At 41.2% G+C, this 17,374-nt stretch overlaps 1 protein-coding gene across 7 annotated transcripts in view; it reads right to left on the bottom strand.

Annotated features, from left to right (window-relative positions):
• The window catches only part of LOC131255234 (ABC transporter G family member 31-like), a 41,736-nt gene that overhangs the window by 11,688 nt on the left and 12,674 nt on the right, over positions 1 to 17,374 (bottom strand). For 6 of the 7 annotated variants that reach the window (XR_009175989.1, XM_058255960.1, XM_058255936.1 and 3 more), the window contains 6 exons: positions 15,819 to 15,978; positions 15,626 to 15,730; positions 15,429 to 15,523; positions 15,017 to 15,349; positions 14,335 to 14,625; positions 13,822 to 13,905 (listed from right to left, as the gene is read on the bottom strand). Coding sequence is in view for 6 of the 7 variants with exons in the window: in XM_058255960.1 (XP_058111943.1) it covers positions 13,822 to 13,905; positions 14,335 to 14,625; positions 15,017 to 15,349; positions 15,429 to 15,523; positions 15,626 to 15,730; positions 15,819 to 15,978 (1,068 nt within the window). In the remaining variant the exon portion in view is untranslated. Of the gene's footprint in view, positions 1 to 10,870; positions 11,007 to 13,821; positions 13,906 to 14,334; positions 14,626 to 15,016; positions 15,350 to 15,428; positions 15,524 to 15,625; positions 15,731 to 15,818; positions 15,979 to 17,374 lie in introns of those variants that run through there. The other variant, XM_058255966.1, reaches the window with a different exon arrangement.

The following is a 17,374-nucleotide window of genomic DNA, read 5'->3' as shown; positions in this document are numbered from 1 at the left end:
ACCTGTTAGTGACCCTTTCCCGTTTTAAGATGGGCCTTCGACCCGAGCTTCAGCATGAGCTTATTCCTCATGACATTAGCACCCTAAAGCATGTCTATCAAGTGGTGCAAGAACTTGAGCGGTATTGGAAACCGCAATTCGTGAGGCGATTTGAATCTCATGAATCCAATGTTAAGGCCACTCCCCGAAGAGATAAGCCTAGTTTTGGGAGTCCACCCAAAGCCCCTACTGGTACTCAACCCAACAATAGGAATGTGAGGGGACAAAGGTCTAGCTAGTACCAGTTTGAGGGGAGGGGAGCATACACGGTGTTACAATTGCCAAAGATATGGTCATTTTGCATACCAATTCCCTATGAAAGAGCGAGGTAAGGCCCTCGTAATTGACGAGTTTGATGAAAACGCGAATGATCAAGGTGACTGCGAAGAAAATGAATATTAGCCTGAAATTGGTACTAGTGATGAAGAACTTGAAGGAGTTGAGACCATGCCAATTGCAATTGTTAGATGTGCTTTAGCCCAGGCTAAAGAGAGTGATGATTGGGACAGGAATTCAATTTATGTTTTAATTGAAATAAGAGGTATTGTGGACATTTTTTTGGGGTATTATTGTAAAAAACACCTCAAAAGACTATAAAGGGTGGGCGTCAGAAGCCCTAGGGGTTATTATGCATTGAAATAAAATTCTTTTTCTTGCTTTGAGCAAAGAAAAACCTCGTGATTGGAGATGGTGTGAAACTATAGAGTGAATCCAACTTATCTCTCTTATTCTCTTCCTTCGAGGTATTCTCTTAACCTCTCTCTCTCTCTCTCTCTCTCTCTCTCTCTCTCTCTCTCTCAATTTCTTCCTTTTCCATTTGTTTCCAGCCAAATCTCATCACCATCATCTCAAAACCCAAGCTATACAACCGTACGGTCGTGACCGTACGACTGTTCATACCCCCCCCCCCCTTTTCTTTTCTTTTTTTAATCCTTGATCCTTCCCCCTTAAATCCCATAACCCTAAGCCTAAAACTTCCAAAAGCCTTAATTCCCAAATCCTAGCTTCCCGAATCATAAAACTCTAACCCAAAATCTCCCAAATCTCAAAACCCTAATTCCCAAATTCTAGCTTCCCTAATCCAATTCCCCAATTTCCTATTTCCTAAAATTAATTATAATCTACCAAAACCCTAACAAAGTCAAGTGATTCCCTTGAATTAAGATTAATCCCAATGCTAGATGAAAGTTCTACCTTCCATAGGGTTCCTAATTGATTAATATCTTCTAAGATTTCATTGCGGGATTATTGTTTGGTTCGAACTTGAGCATATTTAATACTTGAACTCTTTAAATTTGTGATAGATTAGCTTTATTTCATGCTTTGATTTCTCTAATTAATCCGTCATTTGATTTTATTGCTTCATTTTAGCTTAGACCATCCATCTTGCATTAATATGGATATGCACCAAGGAGCGTCATGAGTCTCCTGGTGTGTTAGTTGTGTTAGCAGGTTTATCGGCCCATGTTTGCCAACACCACTTGTATCGGTGCGCACACTCCAGAATATGGCCATATCAAGCAGAGACAATGCATTGTTTCTTCAAATGTACCCATTTTCCATACTTATCTATTTTCCTTCACTTTGAGGTCGAACAATAGACTGAAGTTTCAACTAAATCTTTCCCATTTTGAAGCCAAGACACAAAATTCAAGGGTGATTCAACAAATTGAAGCTAGGTGTAACATCGTTGGAAATTTGAAAAATGGAGAACTGATGGGGACATCAGAGGAGCTACTCGGGTGTACCAGAGACGGAGACAACTACCCACATCAGCATAATTTTCTTTGTGGACAAGAGATGAGTTCCAGATGGGGCCCGTCGAGCCATTTTGAAGACCCCACATGCATTGGGCGTGCATCAGGAAGACCCCACTTTGGGATGATGCATGTGGATTGCTTAGGAGACCATTTTAGTTATATGATTTTTATTTCATGTCGATCCGACCGTTAGATCTTGTCGATCAGGCCATCGGGCCAGTAAATCTTCCAGATCTAGGCCCCTTAGATTCTGATCTTGCATTCTTTATATTTTTTTGTTATTTTTAGGATTTATTTAATAGTTGAGATTGATAACAAATGTTTTATTTTTCTTATAAGTGAATGGCATAGTTGTAATTATTCTGAATTTTTAATTCCAAATTTTTAATTATAAAAGCACGAGAGGGGTGGAGGTCCAACCCTAGTGGTGTTATTCAGAAGAGAAAAAATAGAGAAGCTCTCTTGTGTGGAGAAATTTTTCTCCTTATGTTTTAGGGTTTGTGAGAAACCCTCCCTTCCAATTGAATTGTGGAAGGGTAGAAGCTTATTTGGTGGTGGATTCCCCAAGGTACATCATTCCTTTCTCTTCTTGAAAACATATTTTTCTTCTTCGCTTGTCTTCCTCTTTCCCCTTCCATTACAACCTTCTAAACTCATTAAAACCCCACTCAATCCTCCCTCTCTTTCTTCTCATTTACCTAACCACGTCTAGGCTCCCGTTTGGGGTTTTCCCTCTTTAATTTTCCTCCAAAACCTCTCTAATCCCTTAATGCAGGGGCATTTTCACATCGGGCTTGAGTGGGGTAGCCTGTGGGATGCAGGGACAAACTCAGGGTGGGTGGCCCATGTGAGGGGGGTCCCACCCGTGTGAAGCGGGTGGTTCGTGTGAAGCAGTACCCATGTGATTTGGGGCCCACAAAGGGGGTTTGGCCGATCTCCTAACCCATGAGATGTGGGGCTTGGTGATGAGGACATCATGCACACGCCCCCTCTACACATGTATTCGAGGAGGCGGGCCCCACTTTCGATTTGGATCGACGATGACATCTTTGGAGGACCTCATAAGTAGGGGGCTGTGTTCTGGAGCATTAGAGTGGACCCGATCATCACATAGATCCTACCATCGGATCTCATGATCGTGGCCCACTACTTTAGATGATTTAGGATTTTGAGTTTTGATTATTTTTATTATTAGAAACATCATGAACAACTTTGATTGCTTAAATTAGTTATTTTATTTACTTTAGCTTTGGTATTAGTGCGCGCACATGGCGCAAGGGTAGTTTTGTCTTTTTGAATTTAGGGTTTTTTTGTAAATAAAGTAATCCCATGTATGGACTCTCATGATATTATGAATAAAAAAATCTTGCGTGTCTTTCTCTCTCTCACATTGAGTTGAAGGATCAAATTAGGTGCGAAGCCCTCCATTCCTCAAATGGTTAACTACCGTGGTGTGAAGCCACACCCGCTCCAAATCATTACCATCTTCTTCCGCATCTCATCCATCATCCTCAACACCCCATCCACCATCAGATTCACCAATTTTCGCATCAAAATCCTCTCCTACAGCGGTGCACAAGAAGGTTTTCAGATTCTGGCGCATCTACGGGGCTGAAATTTCAGTGGAGTACTACGCACAAAACATGTGCCGAATCGAAGTGATTTTTGGTATGGAAACAACCCACCCCTGGCCGATCCTAACCTAGGAGTCCTTTCCCGATTTTGTGGGCCCCACACACGTACGGACGTCCAGTCACACATGCATCCGAGCCAACCTGCTGTCCAACGTGGGTGGCCCATCCCAAGTCCTCTTTTCCCCTCTGTTTCTTTCCTTTTTTTGGCTTAAAACCTCCCCATAGGATCCCCCATTAATCCTCTACCTAAACCCCCTTAGATCTATCCCTAATATTCACTCCTAAACATGATGAACATGTGGTACAACGAAATTGTTAAATCTGGAAATTGCTAAATCAGTCCCTGTACCCTCAAATACCTTGACTGATCCCTAACTGTCACCTAGAAAACCTCATATTCCGAAATTCATAACCCAAAAGGGTCCCAAATCTCAAATTTTCCCAATTTTCAAACCCTTGATTTTCCCCTAAATTGAAACTTAGTGAATCTCTTGAGTCAGGAACAATCCTATGCAAGAATGGGTGATTCTTACACTCATTTGGGCTTGTTTGGCTTATAATTTTATTTGATCCAGCCCTAATGGTTGTGTAGGCTTGGACCCCCATAGATTCCCCTTCTTGAATGTTTGATAGTATGTAGGATGTGGAATTTTGTGACTATCTAATATTGGCATAATCACAAACTTGATTTCTTGCACTCCATGGTTAATTTCATGTCTTACATCACCTGGGCTATGAGATAAAGGGATTAATTCGCCATGCTCTATCAGTTCGAGCTTTTAGAGCAAGTGATTAATTCTCCTGCATCAAATTGGTATCAAAACGAGAGGTCTCGTGTTCGAGACTCCTCACCGGGGGTGATTAATGCAAAGACATTTTCACACCGGGCTCGAGTGGGGTAGCCTGTGGGATGCAGAGACACACTCGGGGTGGGTGGCCCGTGTGAGGCGGGTGGCTCGTGTGAGGCAGTACCCATGTGATTTGGGGCCCACGAGGGGAGTTCAACCGATGTCCTAACCCATGAGATGTGGGGCCTGGGCTATGAGATAAAGGGATTAATTCGTCATGCTCTATCAGTTCAAGCTTTTTGTGCAAGTGGTTAATTGTCTTGCATCATCCCTAGATCCTTTAAATCCCTAAAAACCCCATTCCTAAATCTCCATCCATGAATACAAAACCCTAATGAAAATCTTATTTTTTTATGAAATTTTCCCAAACCGGAATTTTGCTTACATCTTTGTCTATCCATGTGGTTATTGCACTACCCGCGCTGGATTGGAAGTCCCTACTTCCAAGTGGGCCACTCTTGAGTTATTTTATATTTTCATACACCGCGTATTTGATAACCTAGGATCTTCGTGTTATAAATATGAATTTCTAAATCTATTATGTAAATATACTTGATTTTACTTGTTGATTGCTGAAATTAATGTGTAATTGATCTCTCATCTTGCATCCTAGGATATTTTCCATCATCCTACATCAGGAACCATGATTTTTTTTCATTTTTGTCCTTTTTTAATGTAAAAGGCCTTAATCCACCAAACCATGATTAATTTCAATTTGGTTAGGATTTGGGGCCTATTTGGTTGGTTTTCCCACTAAAGCTATTTTTCTACTTAGACATCTGATGGAGAAGTATAGGGGAGGAGGAAGGATCTCCACATGGTCTTTATGGATTAAGAGAAACCATATAATAGGATCACTAGAGAGTTAACCTAGTGGGTATTGCGAAAGAAACGAGTCTCAAGAGGAGATATTGACATAATTCTACGAATATGTATGAGAGTAGTAACAAATGTGAGGACCACTATTGGAGAGGCAAGTGAGTTCTCAATTACTCTAGGCTTGCATTAGGGTCGACATTGAGCTTGCATCTTTTTATGTTGGTTATGGATGAGTTAATGAGGCATTTACAAGAATAGGTCTCATTATGTATGCCCAGATGACATGGTTTTGATTGACAAGACGGGAGAGGGTAAATAGAAAGCTAGAATTATGGAGGGATGCTTTATAATCTAAAGGTTTTGAATTTACTCAGATTAAAACAAAATATATTGAATGAAATTTTAATAACTAGGAGTGGAAATGAGGAATTAGTTAATATTGTTAACCAAGAGGTACCCCAAAATGACCATTTTTTATATCTTGGGACGACAATTCAGGTGAGCGGAGAGATTGAGAAGGATGTGGCTCACAAAATTACAGTTTAGCGGATGAAGGATGTACCTCTGGAGTTTTATGTGATTTCTACATACCAGATAAACTAAAGGGGGAATTTTATAGGATAATTATAAGACCAGCCATGTTTTATGAGGCAGAATGTTGGGCAATCAAGGAACGACTTATTCATAGGATCACCATCATCTAAGCCTTATCCCAATTAATTGGGGACGGCTACATGAATCTTGTTCCACCATTCCACTCTATCAAGAGCCAGACCTTCAGTTAGACCAAGGTCATCAAGTCTTTTCTTACTACCTACATCCACATCCTTTTGGGCCTTCCTCTAGCCCTTTTAGAGCCTTCAACTTGTACAACTTGCTCATAGGATTGTAGCTGAAATGAAGATGTTGAGATGGATGTGACAAGACAAGGATGGATAGAATTAGAAATGAATGCATTTGAGGGAACTTAGGAGTGCCACGAAGAGGCAATGGGATAAGGGAAAGTAGACTTAGGTTTGGCCATGTGCTAAAGGCCAAGAACTACAATGGTTAGGAGCAAGTTGGTTCAAGTTGAAGGCTCTAAAAGTGCAAGGACATGGCCCAAAACAACGTGGGTGGTGGCAGTAAGAAAAGACTTGATGACCTATGCTCTAAATGAGGATATGGTCCTTGATAGAGTAGAATGGTGGAATAGAATTTGTATAGCTGACCCCAGTTAGTTGGGAGAAGGCTTAGATGACGATCATGATTGATGATTGTTGATTGATTTTACCAATTTTCATATTTTCAAGCTATTTTCACTTATTTATGACCAAACTTTATGTATCACTACATGCCAATCAAACTAAATGGGATATCTTATAGGAAGCTATAAAACCAGCCATGGTTTATGGGATAGATTGTCGGGTAGTCAAGGAACAACATGTTCGAGCATAGCTGAAATGAATGCTGAGATGGATGATGGCAAGACAAGGATGGAATTAAAAATGAATGCAGCTGAGGGAACCTAGGAGTAGCACTAATAAGTAATAAGATGAGGGGAAGTAGTCTTCGGTTTGGTCATGTGCAACAAACACCAAGAACTACAATGGTTAGGAGTAAGTTGGTTCAACTTGAAGGCTCAAAAAGTGCAAGGGGAAGGCCTAAAGCAATGTGGGTGGTGGTAGTAAGAAAAAACTTTATGACCTATGCTTTAACTTAAGATATTGTCCTTGGTAGAGTAGAATGGCATAATAAGATTCGTGTTAGTTGGGATAATGCTTAGATGATGATGATTGGTTGATTGGTTTTACCAATTTTCATATTTTCAACCTATTTTTTCTCATTTACGATGGACTTTTATGTGATCGCTGCATACCAATCAAGTTAAAGGGGAGATCTTATAGGAAAGCTATAAGACTAGCCATGCTTTATGGGATAAAATGGTAGGCAATCAAGGCACGACATATTCATTGGATGAGCATAACCAAGGTATTCAACAACGACTGTGTAATGGCCGTTATAGCCATTATGTAATGCTAACGATGGTAACCACTATGCATTACGGGGCAATAACGGCCATTATGGAAAAAATGGCCTGTGGCAGCGTCATAACAGTCCATTACGGGTCGAAACAGGTTGTTGTGTGTAAAAGGCTATTACACCTCGTATCATAATGGTAAAAGATAAACAACCACTATCTCTAAAAGCTGAGCCATTAGAAGATGGTGTATCAATGCATATCAAGGGACTTTAACACTCCCCCGCACGTGCAGGGTGGAACTCCGCATGGGAACATACTGGACAAGGGTGGAGGGACACTCACACCATAAATAGGCCAAGCTTGATTTTTCAGTCCCCTAGCCAGACTTGATTTTCCTGGCCTACCATGGGAGTATTAGACAGACTCACATACCTTGTATAGCTAGTATACCTTGTATAGTTCGTTTCCATAGGTAGAGGATTTTGCTTTTATTATTTTTATTGTATAAATGACTGCAATCTCTATATATTCAACCCCTTTGGGTTGTCTCAAATACAGAAAAGCTTTCAGCTCCTCCCGATTTACATGGTATCAGAGATTCACTGATCCAAAACCAACACCACCTATCAAGTCCGGCCTCCCCTGCTGCGTCGTCTGGCAACCCCTGTTGTGCCATCCGACCATCACAGCGTCGTCTGGCCACCCCTGCTATGCCATCCGACCATCACTGCGTCTTCTGACCACCATATAGCATCGCCCCTGCTTGTCCGACCACTCCTCTGCTCGTCCAGCGCTCCTGCGTCATCCGGCCCCTGTTCCAGATCTCACTTTTCCAGAGCTCTTGTTCCAAAGCTCCTGCATCGTCCAGATCTCCTGTTCCAGATCTCACTTTTCCAGAGCTCCTGCGTCGTCCAAATCTCCCTTTTCCTGGCTCCTGCGTCGTCCGGCCCCTGTTCCAGAGCCCCTGTTGTTGTTGCAGATCCAGATCCAGCGCCCCTGTTCCTATTGCTCCAGATCTAGCGCCCTTGTTCCTGTTGCTCCAGATCTCGATTTTCCAGATCCAAAGCCCCTGTTGCTGTTGTTATTCCACCAGATCCAGAAACTGCAATCCCTTGGGTTTTCCTGTTGTACGGTACATCTAAAACCTTCTTTTGCTGCAAATCTGTGTGCTTTACATTGCTTCAAAACGATGGACAAGAACTCATCACGTACAGAGGCTCCACGTTGTAGTTTTGATGGTACCAACTATCCATCCATTTTCAGAACTTCCTCAAGGGTCGTGGTTTGTGGGGACTAATTGATGGATCTGTTAATATCCCCACTTCCACAGATGCCGACAAGTTAGCTGATTGGAAAATGAACAATGGACGGATTATTACCTGGATTCTCGATTCTGTCGATCGGTCTATTGTTGTTGGCCTCACACGTCATCGCACTGCTAAGGCAATGTGGGAGCATCTCCAGACAATTTATCAACAGAGTAATGCAACCCGGTTATACCGCCTGGAACAGGATCTCGTAAACCTTACTCAGGGTGACGACGGTATTCAATCATTTTGCTCCAAAATTGTCACCATTTGGACAGAGATGGCTATGATAAATCCAACATTTCCGCATGACTTTAAGATATTCCAAACTATGCGCGAGAGTGCGCAAGTTCGACAATTTCTTATGAAGCTGCATCCGGAATTTAAACATTGTCGGGCTGCTCTCTTGAACCGTAGCTCTACTCCTTCATTGAATTCGGTTATTAATGATTTATTGGCTAAGGAACAACGACTGAAAGTTCTCTCTCTTCCTTCCTCAACTTCGGGATCATCCGATATGGTGCTTGTTGTGTCCACCACTACACCAACATGTGGTTCCACTCCATTGACTTGTCGCGGCTGCAACAAGATGGGTCATGTTGTCGCTCAATGCAAAGAAAGGTGCGCTTATTGTCGACGAACTGGTCATGGTATTCAGGACTACCGAACACGTGCCTATGCATCTTCTTTCGGTCGTGGACATGGTGGTCGTGGTCATGATTGGTATGATGCTTGCTGTGTCCACCACTACACCAACACGTGGTTCCACTCCATTGACTTGTCGTGGCTGCAACAAGGTGGGTCATGTTGTCGGTCAATGCAAAGAACGGTGCGCTTATTGTCGATGGACTGGTCATGGTATTCAGGACTTCCGAACACGTGCATATGCATCTTCTTTCGGCCGTGGACGTTGTGGTCGTGGTTGTGGCGGTGGTCATGCTCTTTCTACTACTGTTGCCACTTTTTCTTCCGCTCCCGTGGCCAAGATGAAAATTGTTCGTACTCTTCTGGCAATATCTTCCCTTCGCTCTTGGCCACTTGCTCAGATGGATATGAAAAATGCCTTTCTTCATGGAGACCTCCATGAAACCATTTATTTGAAACATCCTCTTGGTTCCTTAATTCCTGACAATAAGGTATGTCGCCTAAAGAAAGCCATGTATGGCCTCAAACAAGCACCTTAGGCATAGTTTCAATGCTTTCACGATGTTGTTACAGGTGCTGACTTTACTCAAAGTGGTCATGACCCATCCTTATTTTTGCGCACCAATGTTCGCAGAATTGTCATTGTTCTCGTCTATGTTGATGACCTACTTCTGACTGGTAGCGATGCTACTGGCATCTCGAATTTAAAGGAAGTTCTGCAATCATCCTTCAAGATGAAAGACCTCAGCCATCTCACATACTTTCTTGGGCTTGAATTTTCACGTTCTAAACGTGAGATCCTGGTCAGCCAACGTAAATATACCAACGATCTTCTCGCCTTGGCATCATTGACGGATCAGAAGACAGTTCAGATTCCCTTAGAACTTAACGTTTAATATGGCCGTGACGATGGTGATCTACTTGCACAGCCCGACTTATACTGTCATTTGGTTGGGAGTCTGGTTTACTTAACTATGACTCGCCCTGATATTGCCTACGCTGTCGAAGTCGTCAGTCAATTTGTTTCTGCTCCTCGGACTCTTCATATGACTGCGGTGTTGCGCATCCTCCGGTACCTACGTGGGACTCTAGATCGATCACTGTTCTTCTCCTCCACGGCGACTCTGAACCTTTGTGCTTATTCGAATGTTGATTGGGCCGGTTGCACTCTCACACGAAGATCTACCACTGGCTACTGTGTTTTTCTTGCCACTTCTCTCATCTCTTGGAAGTGTAAGAAGCAGGCCACTGTTTCCAAATCGAGCATAGAAGCCGAGTATCAGGCGATGTCCGCTGCGTGTAGTGAGCTTGTCTGGTTACGTGGACTCCTTTCCGACTTGGGCATTCCTCTGCAGAATCCTACTCCACTCTATGTCAACAATCTAAGTGCTATTCAAATTGCCTCTAACCCGGTTTTTCATGAACGGACGAAGCATATTGAAGTTAATTGTCACTTTATCCACGAAAAATTTCAGTCTGGGCTCATTTCTCTTCCACATGTTGCATCCCATGATCAGATTACCGACATTCTCACCAAGTCTCTCACTTCTGCACGTCACTCATTTCTAGTTGGCAAACTATTACTTGTTGATGACCAGCATTAGTTTGAGGGGGGATGTTAGACAGACTCACATACCTTGTATAGCTAGTATACCTAGTATAGTTCGTTTCCATAAGTAGAGGATTCTACTTTTATTATTTTCCTTGCATAGATGACTGTAATCTCTATATATTCAACCCCTTTGGGTTGTCTCAAATACAGAAAAGCTTTCAGCTCCTCCCGGTTTACAAGGAGAATATATTACGGGAGCATATTTTCTGCCCTAGTATGCAAACACTTGATCTTCTGCTCTGATACCAAGATAAATAACCACTTTCTCTAAAAGCTCGAGCCATTAGAAGATGGTGTATCAATGCATATCAAGGGACTTTAACATTAACAGCAATGGCCGTTACGACCACAACTACCGTCATGGAATACCTTGAGATAACTGAAATGAGATGTTCAGATGAATGAGTGGCAAGACGAGAAACGATAGAATTAAATATGAACAAATTCAATGGAACTTAGGAGTAAAGCCAATAGGTAATAAGATTAGGGAAAGTAGAGTTAAATGATTTGAACATGTGCAACAGATACCAAGAATTGCAATGTCTAGGAGTGAGTTGGTTCAAGTTTACAGCTTTAAAGGGGCAAGGGGAAAGCCCAAAAGGACGTGTGGAGGTAGTAAGAAAAGACGTGATGACCTATGGTTTAACTGAGAATATGGGCCTTAATAGAGTGGAATTGGGGACCAGGATTCTTATAGCCAATCCCAATTAGTTGGGATAAGACTTATGATGATGATAACGACAAACAATTTTGGCTTCTTCTTTTTGGTGTAATTTTCTTGCAAATGATTCACAATTTACTTGTCCGTACTCTAAATATACAGATTGAACAAAAAAAAAAAAAGTAGTTGATTTGGGCATCTTTGGGTTTTGGGGTAATTCTTCAGTGTAGTTTATTGTTTGTCCAAAAATATTTTAACACTTCCTTAAATTTCTTTGGCGAAAGGGCACTTAGGGCATGTTTGGATTAGCCAATACAGCTGTCTTGTGCTGTTTATGGGTAGCGATTATCATTACCACCGTAGTCGGAAGTAAATCCAGGTATTCGCTGCACGTTACACCACTCATTCCGACCATGGATATGCATGTAAACCACGAAATTGTGATTAGATACACATGGATCTAAATTCTTCAAAATGTGTTATATCCACACCGTCCATCCATTTTGCAATATCATTTTAGGGCATGACCCCAAAAATGAGGCAGATCCAAAGCTCTAGTGGACCACACCACAGAAAGCAGCAGGGACAATGATGCCCACTGTTGAAACCTTCCAAGGGCCCACCATGATGTTTATTTGCCATACAACCTATTCATTAGGTCACACAGACCTGGATGAAGGGAAAACACAAATATCAGCTTGATCCAACACTTCTATGGACCCCAAGAAGTTTATATGTTCAATCTCCACTACTTTCTATGGTGTGGTCCATTTCTGGTTTGGATGTCCCATTTTTTTGTCTCATTTTGTAAAAACATCTTGCAAGATGGATGGACGGTGTGGATATAACACATACATCATGGTGGGGCCCACGGAACTATACCATGTCAACACACCTCCGCCAATCCACGTTTCCACGGTGATTCCAAAGGATTACCGTGATTTGACAGCTGGCCCTATCCAATCAATGGTAAAGTGTAATCATGTGAGTTTTACACCACATTACTATCGCATTCAACGATCCAAACAGGCCCTTAACTATTTTGAACTACTCATGTTTGATATCAATTGTGCATATTTTGTTATTTTTTATATTTTTACCTTTTAACTGTTTTATTTCTTTGTAAGTTGGCTCCATAACTCAAAAGTGTATGTATACATATACGTTTTTGTATGAACAAATGTGTAATCTGTTAATGTATTAAAGCATGCATCGATATTGTGTGTGTTTGTGTGTATTTGTGTGTGTCGTTTCTTCTTTTTTCACTGTGCAATTACTATATGTATATTCTTTTGTATGATAACATTTGTAACATGTTTATGCTTTACAAGTATGTATGTATTGATTATTTGTTACTTCTTTTTGCCGTTTTTAGTGTTTTCTACTTCTTTTGTTGCTACTGTTTAGAGGTCGATGACTAAAAAACTCAACTTTCAACAAGTCAGGCCCAAAAAACATCATTCTCACCAAAGAATGGAACGTTACACAATTAAAGATGCGTCAAAAAATGCAAATAAATGATACATCTGGTGTTTCCCATGGTTTTCTTTTCAATATTTGTTCACATTCTTGCAAAATATATATATAATAAAGTCGATACGGGTCTGGTACACTGTCTCGCTTCATTTTCTGGTCCATATGATATGCCCTTGGAAGTCGGAAATCAATATTCAAAACCTAGGTCTCACCTGAAAGAAGACTCTGATTTCATACATGTGCAAGTTTGACATGCGTATACTAGAAATGTGTGGTTGGCTGCATGTAGGGGTGCAAATTGGTCTTTTGACTAGATTGTCATTGGACCTCACTGAATAATAAATATGCTTGGATATAACGTTGGACTTGTTTGGTCCTGTCGGTCCAGAACATCAACCCGTGCATTTGGAACCTCTCAACTTGAAGCCAACCTGCCCTTGACCCAATTTTTAGCTGGGTTGAGGTTGGAACACGAAAAAATTGACCCTACATTGACCCAACTTAGACCCTACCCTACCTGATAAATTCCCAACAGATTTTAGACTTCATTATCTTCAATCACCTCTTACTATTTTTGTGAACTCACATTCTAAAGTTAGTAGATTTTGTTACCTTTCAAAAAAAAGTAGATTTTTTTAATTGACTTAATTAAATTAATCAAATGAAACATTAAAGGGTGCTTATTACGAAGTTTATGCTAAATAGGGAAACTATGGAGCTTAGGCAAATCCCATATCAATGGGTTGGATCTAGATCCTATTAGTCTAGATCCAGCCCAGCTTATTTCGACTTGGACCCCACAGAAGCCTAACCTAAACATAATGGGTTGGGTCTCATGCTAAATTCCAGACCCGATTAAAAGGCTCACATCCGGAACTCTCCTCAACCTAACCCAACCAATTTGCAACACTAGGTGTGATAAAGGATAAAGAAATTATCGTAGATATTATATTTTATCCAACCCATGCAAGAGTTTGAGAGAGACATGAGTACGTATGCCATGGCACAATTTTAAAAAGTGCCATGTTCTTTTCATGATAAAAAAGAACAACCTTACCTCAAAATACTGAACAAGCTTGTGGGAATTGGCACCCAGTGGACCAGCATAAATAAGCTCCCCTCCACGCTTCATAAATAAAAGCTGCGAATAACAGTGCAGATTTGAGAGACTAAATATGAATCCACAATTAGTGAATATTTGAAGACATATCAGGGCCGTCAATGCGCCGGGTTGAGGCCAGGCCATTGCCAACCAGAGCATGAATCTGCATATTTTGAAGGCCTAAAAATAAAACTCCAATCAAGATCCTTGAAGCAACAAACAGGTTTGGATCCAGGGTAAGGCAATGCCTCTACAGAAAACATTGTAAAACCAGCAACCTGGCCTGTTTATTTGTTGGGGCCAAAAATCAGGCACAGGGCCAGACAGCCTAAAATAGAGGCCCATGCCCAGCCTGTTGCAGAGTTATGCTGGAAGCCCAGTGAACCATCCCAGCATATTGAAAGCCTTACTTGTTATCCAGAAGGACTGACTCAATTTCGTATCAAACAAACAAGAAGAGGGAGATACCTCATCGAAAGATTCAAAAATATCAATGCTTGGTTGGTGGATTGTGCACACAATTGTCCGCCCAGTATCCACGATATTCCTCACTGTTCTCATAACAATGGCTGCAGCCCTGGCATCCAATCCCGATGTGGGCTCATCCATGAAGACGATAGAGGGATTGGCAACAAGCTCCACTGCAATGGTCAACCTTTTGCGTTGTTCTGTGGATAGCCCATCAACACCTGGTAGACCAACGAGGGCACCACTTAATGGAGTGAGCTCCACAAGCTCCATCACCTCTTCCACAAAAACCTGCAAATTAGTCCATAAAGAAATCATCCATGCGTAAATCAAATACATCGAGCAGTATGATAATTACAGGTCCTGTTACAGCACTCACACGAAAAAGGATTGAGAATCTCTTCCCAGAAAACATGCAAACATCACACAAGGGACTAGTCCAGGCCTTTCAACAGGTGGTCACACAGTGAACATGTGGATGCAAATCAGTCCACTCTCATCAGGTAGGCCACATGTAACAATAAAATGGTTTAGATATAGGCACTTACAAGTCCGATTTGAAGTTCATGTGTGGCCCTGTTGATTAGAGGACTGGCCTGATTTTCAGCCAGGCTGTGAAGAGATCTTGCTATCCTATTCGCATAAGTTATGTTCGCATTTCTCAACAATGATTGATTATTACCCTTTGTGTTTCAAAGTCAACATAAGATGGTAACCGCAGCCATGCGGAGTATAGAATTGATTCCCGAACAGTCATGCATGGAGAATGGATGTCATCCTGTTCACAGTAACCAGCAATTCTTGCAAAAGTTTCCTGGTTTTTCGGATAACCAGAAATAGTTATGCTTCCTTCAACAAGTCCGCCAGTTTTTCTACCAGCTAAAACATCCATGAGGGTGGTTTTACCAGCACCACTGACTCCAACCAAAGCAGTAAGCACTCCTGGCCTAAATGCTCCAGTAACATTTACTAACAGCTGCAATCGATCTTCTAAGATGCCTTGCTTCCTCAGTTCCTGCAAGAAACGCTTCACATGATAGAAGGAACACAAATAAACTTCAAAATCAGCAAGCATTAATAGGGATGGGATATACCACAGGAACATCCACATAGTAACTGATATTGCTGAAGCACATGGAAAGAGGTTGGAAGGGAAGAACCATGCCTCTTTGTCCATTACCATTTAGCCCTGCACCAGAACTTGAGTTAGAGCAGGAAAGTGAATTCAAGTCAAACCCTGGGAAGAAATTAAGTGCATAAACAATGTATTCTTGGAAACGCATAAGTTTGCCTGAATTCTTATATGGTCTTAGCTCCACAGAAAAACCATCTTTCTTTTTCTGATCCCTCCCTCGGAGCTCTTCTTTAGACATGACTGCCTGTTTCTTCCCCAGAGCTGTATGGAATTTTGAAAATATAAGCTAACTTCCAGAAACCCTATTTAACAAGCAAAGTTGCTTCCACAAGACAGAAATATTTCTTACGATTGAGCCAAGTCAAAGAGAATGTCAATAGCATGTTGAATATGACTGTATAACCAAATAAAGCACCAACACCAATCCAATACCAGTAACCCTCTGTGAATAAACCACGTGCTTTCAACACTGTTTCACCTAATGATACATTAGTGTAGTTTGAAGCTTTCTGCGGCAAGAAACAAAATATCAGTAAATTGGTACATGCAGATTTCATGCAAAGGGGAACTGCTAAAACCACAAATACATGATGACCTGAACAAATTATAAGTAGCACTGTAGATGATTTAAATTACAACTTAATAAATTCAGTCTACATTGCGGAAGCAAGCCACATAACCAATGGAAGTATCAAAACCTAGGAGAGACTAGATTTGGGGCAGCTATGCATACAGAACCACATGCACCATGGCTTCAGGCTATCTCATTGGTGAACCCAAACTGCTACGGCACACATTCAATCACTTTCACGGGTTCACATCTTCAGTTACCTCTCCCTCCCTCCCTCCCTGTTCTCCATATAGGTCCATTTCCCCTCCTAAGTTACATCGAATGCATTCTTTCCTAATTCTATTCTCATCTTGCTACTCATCCATCTCAACAACCTCATTTCCACTACACTCATCCTATGAACGTGTTGTTCCTTGACTGCCCATCATTCTGTCCCATAAAGCATGGCTGGTCTTATAGCTATCCTATAAACTTTTCCCTCTACTTTCTCCAGTATGCAGCAATGCTATCTCTAGCTGTAGTTCTATGAGCCACATCCTTCTCAATCTCTCTCCTCTCCTAAATTATTGACCAAGATATCAAAGACAGTAATCTTGTGTACCTCTTGGTCAGCAATCTTAACAAATTCCTCATTTTTCACTTTTGTTGTTACTAAAATTGCACTTCATATACTCTATTTTTATCAAACAAATTTTAAAACCTTTATATTCTAAAGCATCCCTCCATTGTTCTAGCTTTGCCCCCTCGTCTCATCAATCAAAACTATGCTATCTTCAAACAATGTACAACACAAAATCTCTTCATGTAAATGCCTCGTTAACTCGTCCGAAGGTACAAGCTCAATGCCGGCCCCTAGCACAAGCCTACAATATTGGAAACTTAGTTGTCTCTCCACTAGTAGACCTCACATTTGTTACCACTCTCTCAAACATCCTCAATCACGTCAATATAAACTCTTGAAATACCTTTCTTTCCCAACAACCACCAGATTATACACACTATAATCATGGTAGATATATACACTATATATACAAGTAGAGGGTCTAGATACTTGTTCATCAACACGTGTGCATGGATATATTTATGCAAAAAATATTGGTAAAGAGTTTGGAGATATTCATCACAGATTTTCATTCTGCAACTCCATTCTTTTTTCGTCATTTCTCCTAATCTGTCTTGAATAGTTTTTTTGAAAGATAACTATATTTTATTAGAAAAAGAAAATCCAAAGATGGAAATCTAAGGAAAATTACACAAGCCATGATCAATACAAAGAAGAAGGTTACATTCATCAACGGCCCTTGCACTTGAAGCCCAACCAATTACATCCAGGC

Source organism: Magnolia sinica, chromosome 1 (assembly GCF_029962835.1).
Source record: "Magnolia sinica isolate HGM2019 chromosome 1, MsV1, whole genome shotgun sequence".
Classification (NCBI taxonomy): domain Eukaryota; kingdom Viridiplantae; phylum Streptophyta; class Magnoliopsida; order Magnoliales; family Magnoliaceae; genus Magnolia; species Magnolia sinica.
This window is presented reverse-complemented; position numbering and strand designations above follow the sequence as displayed.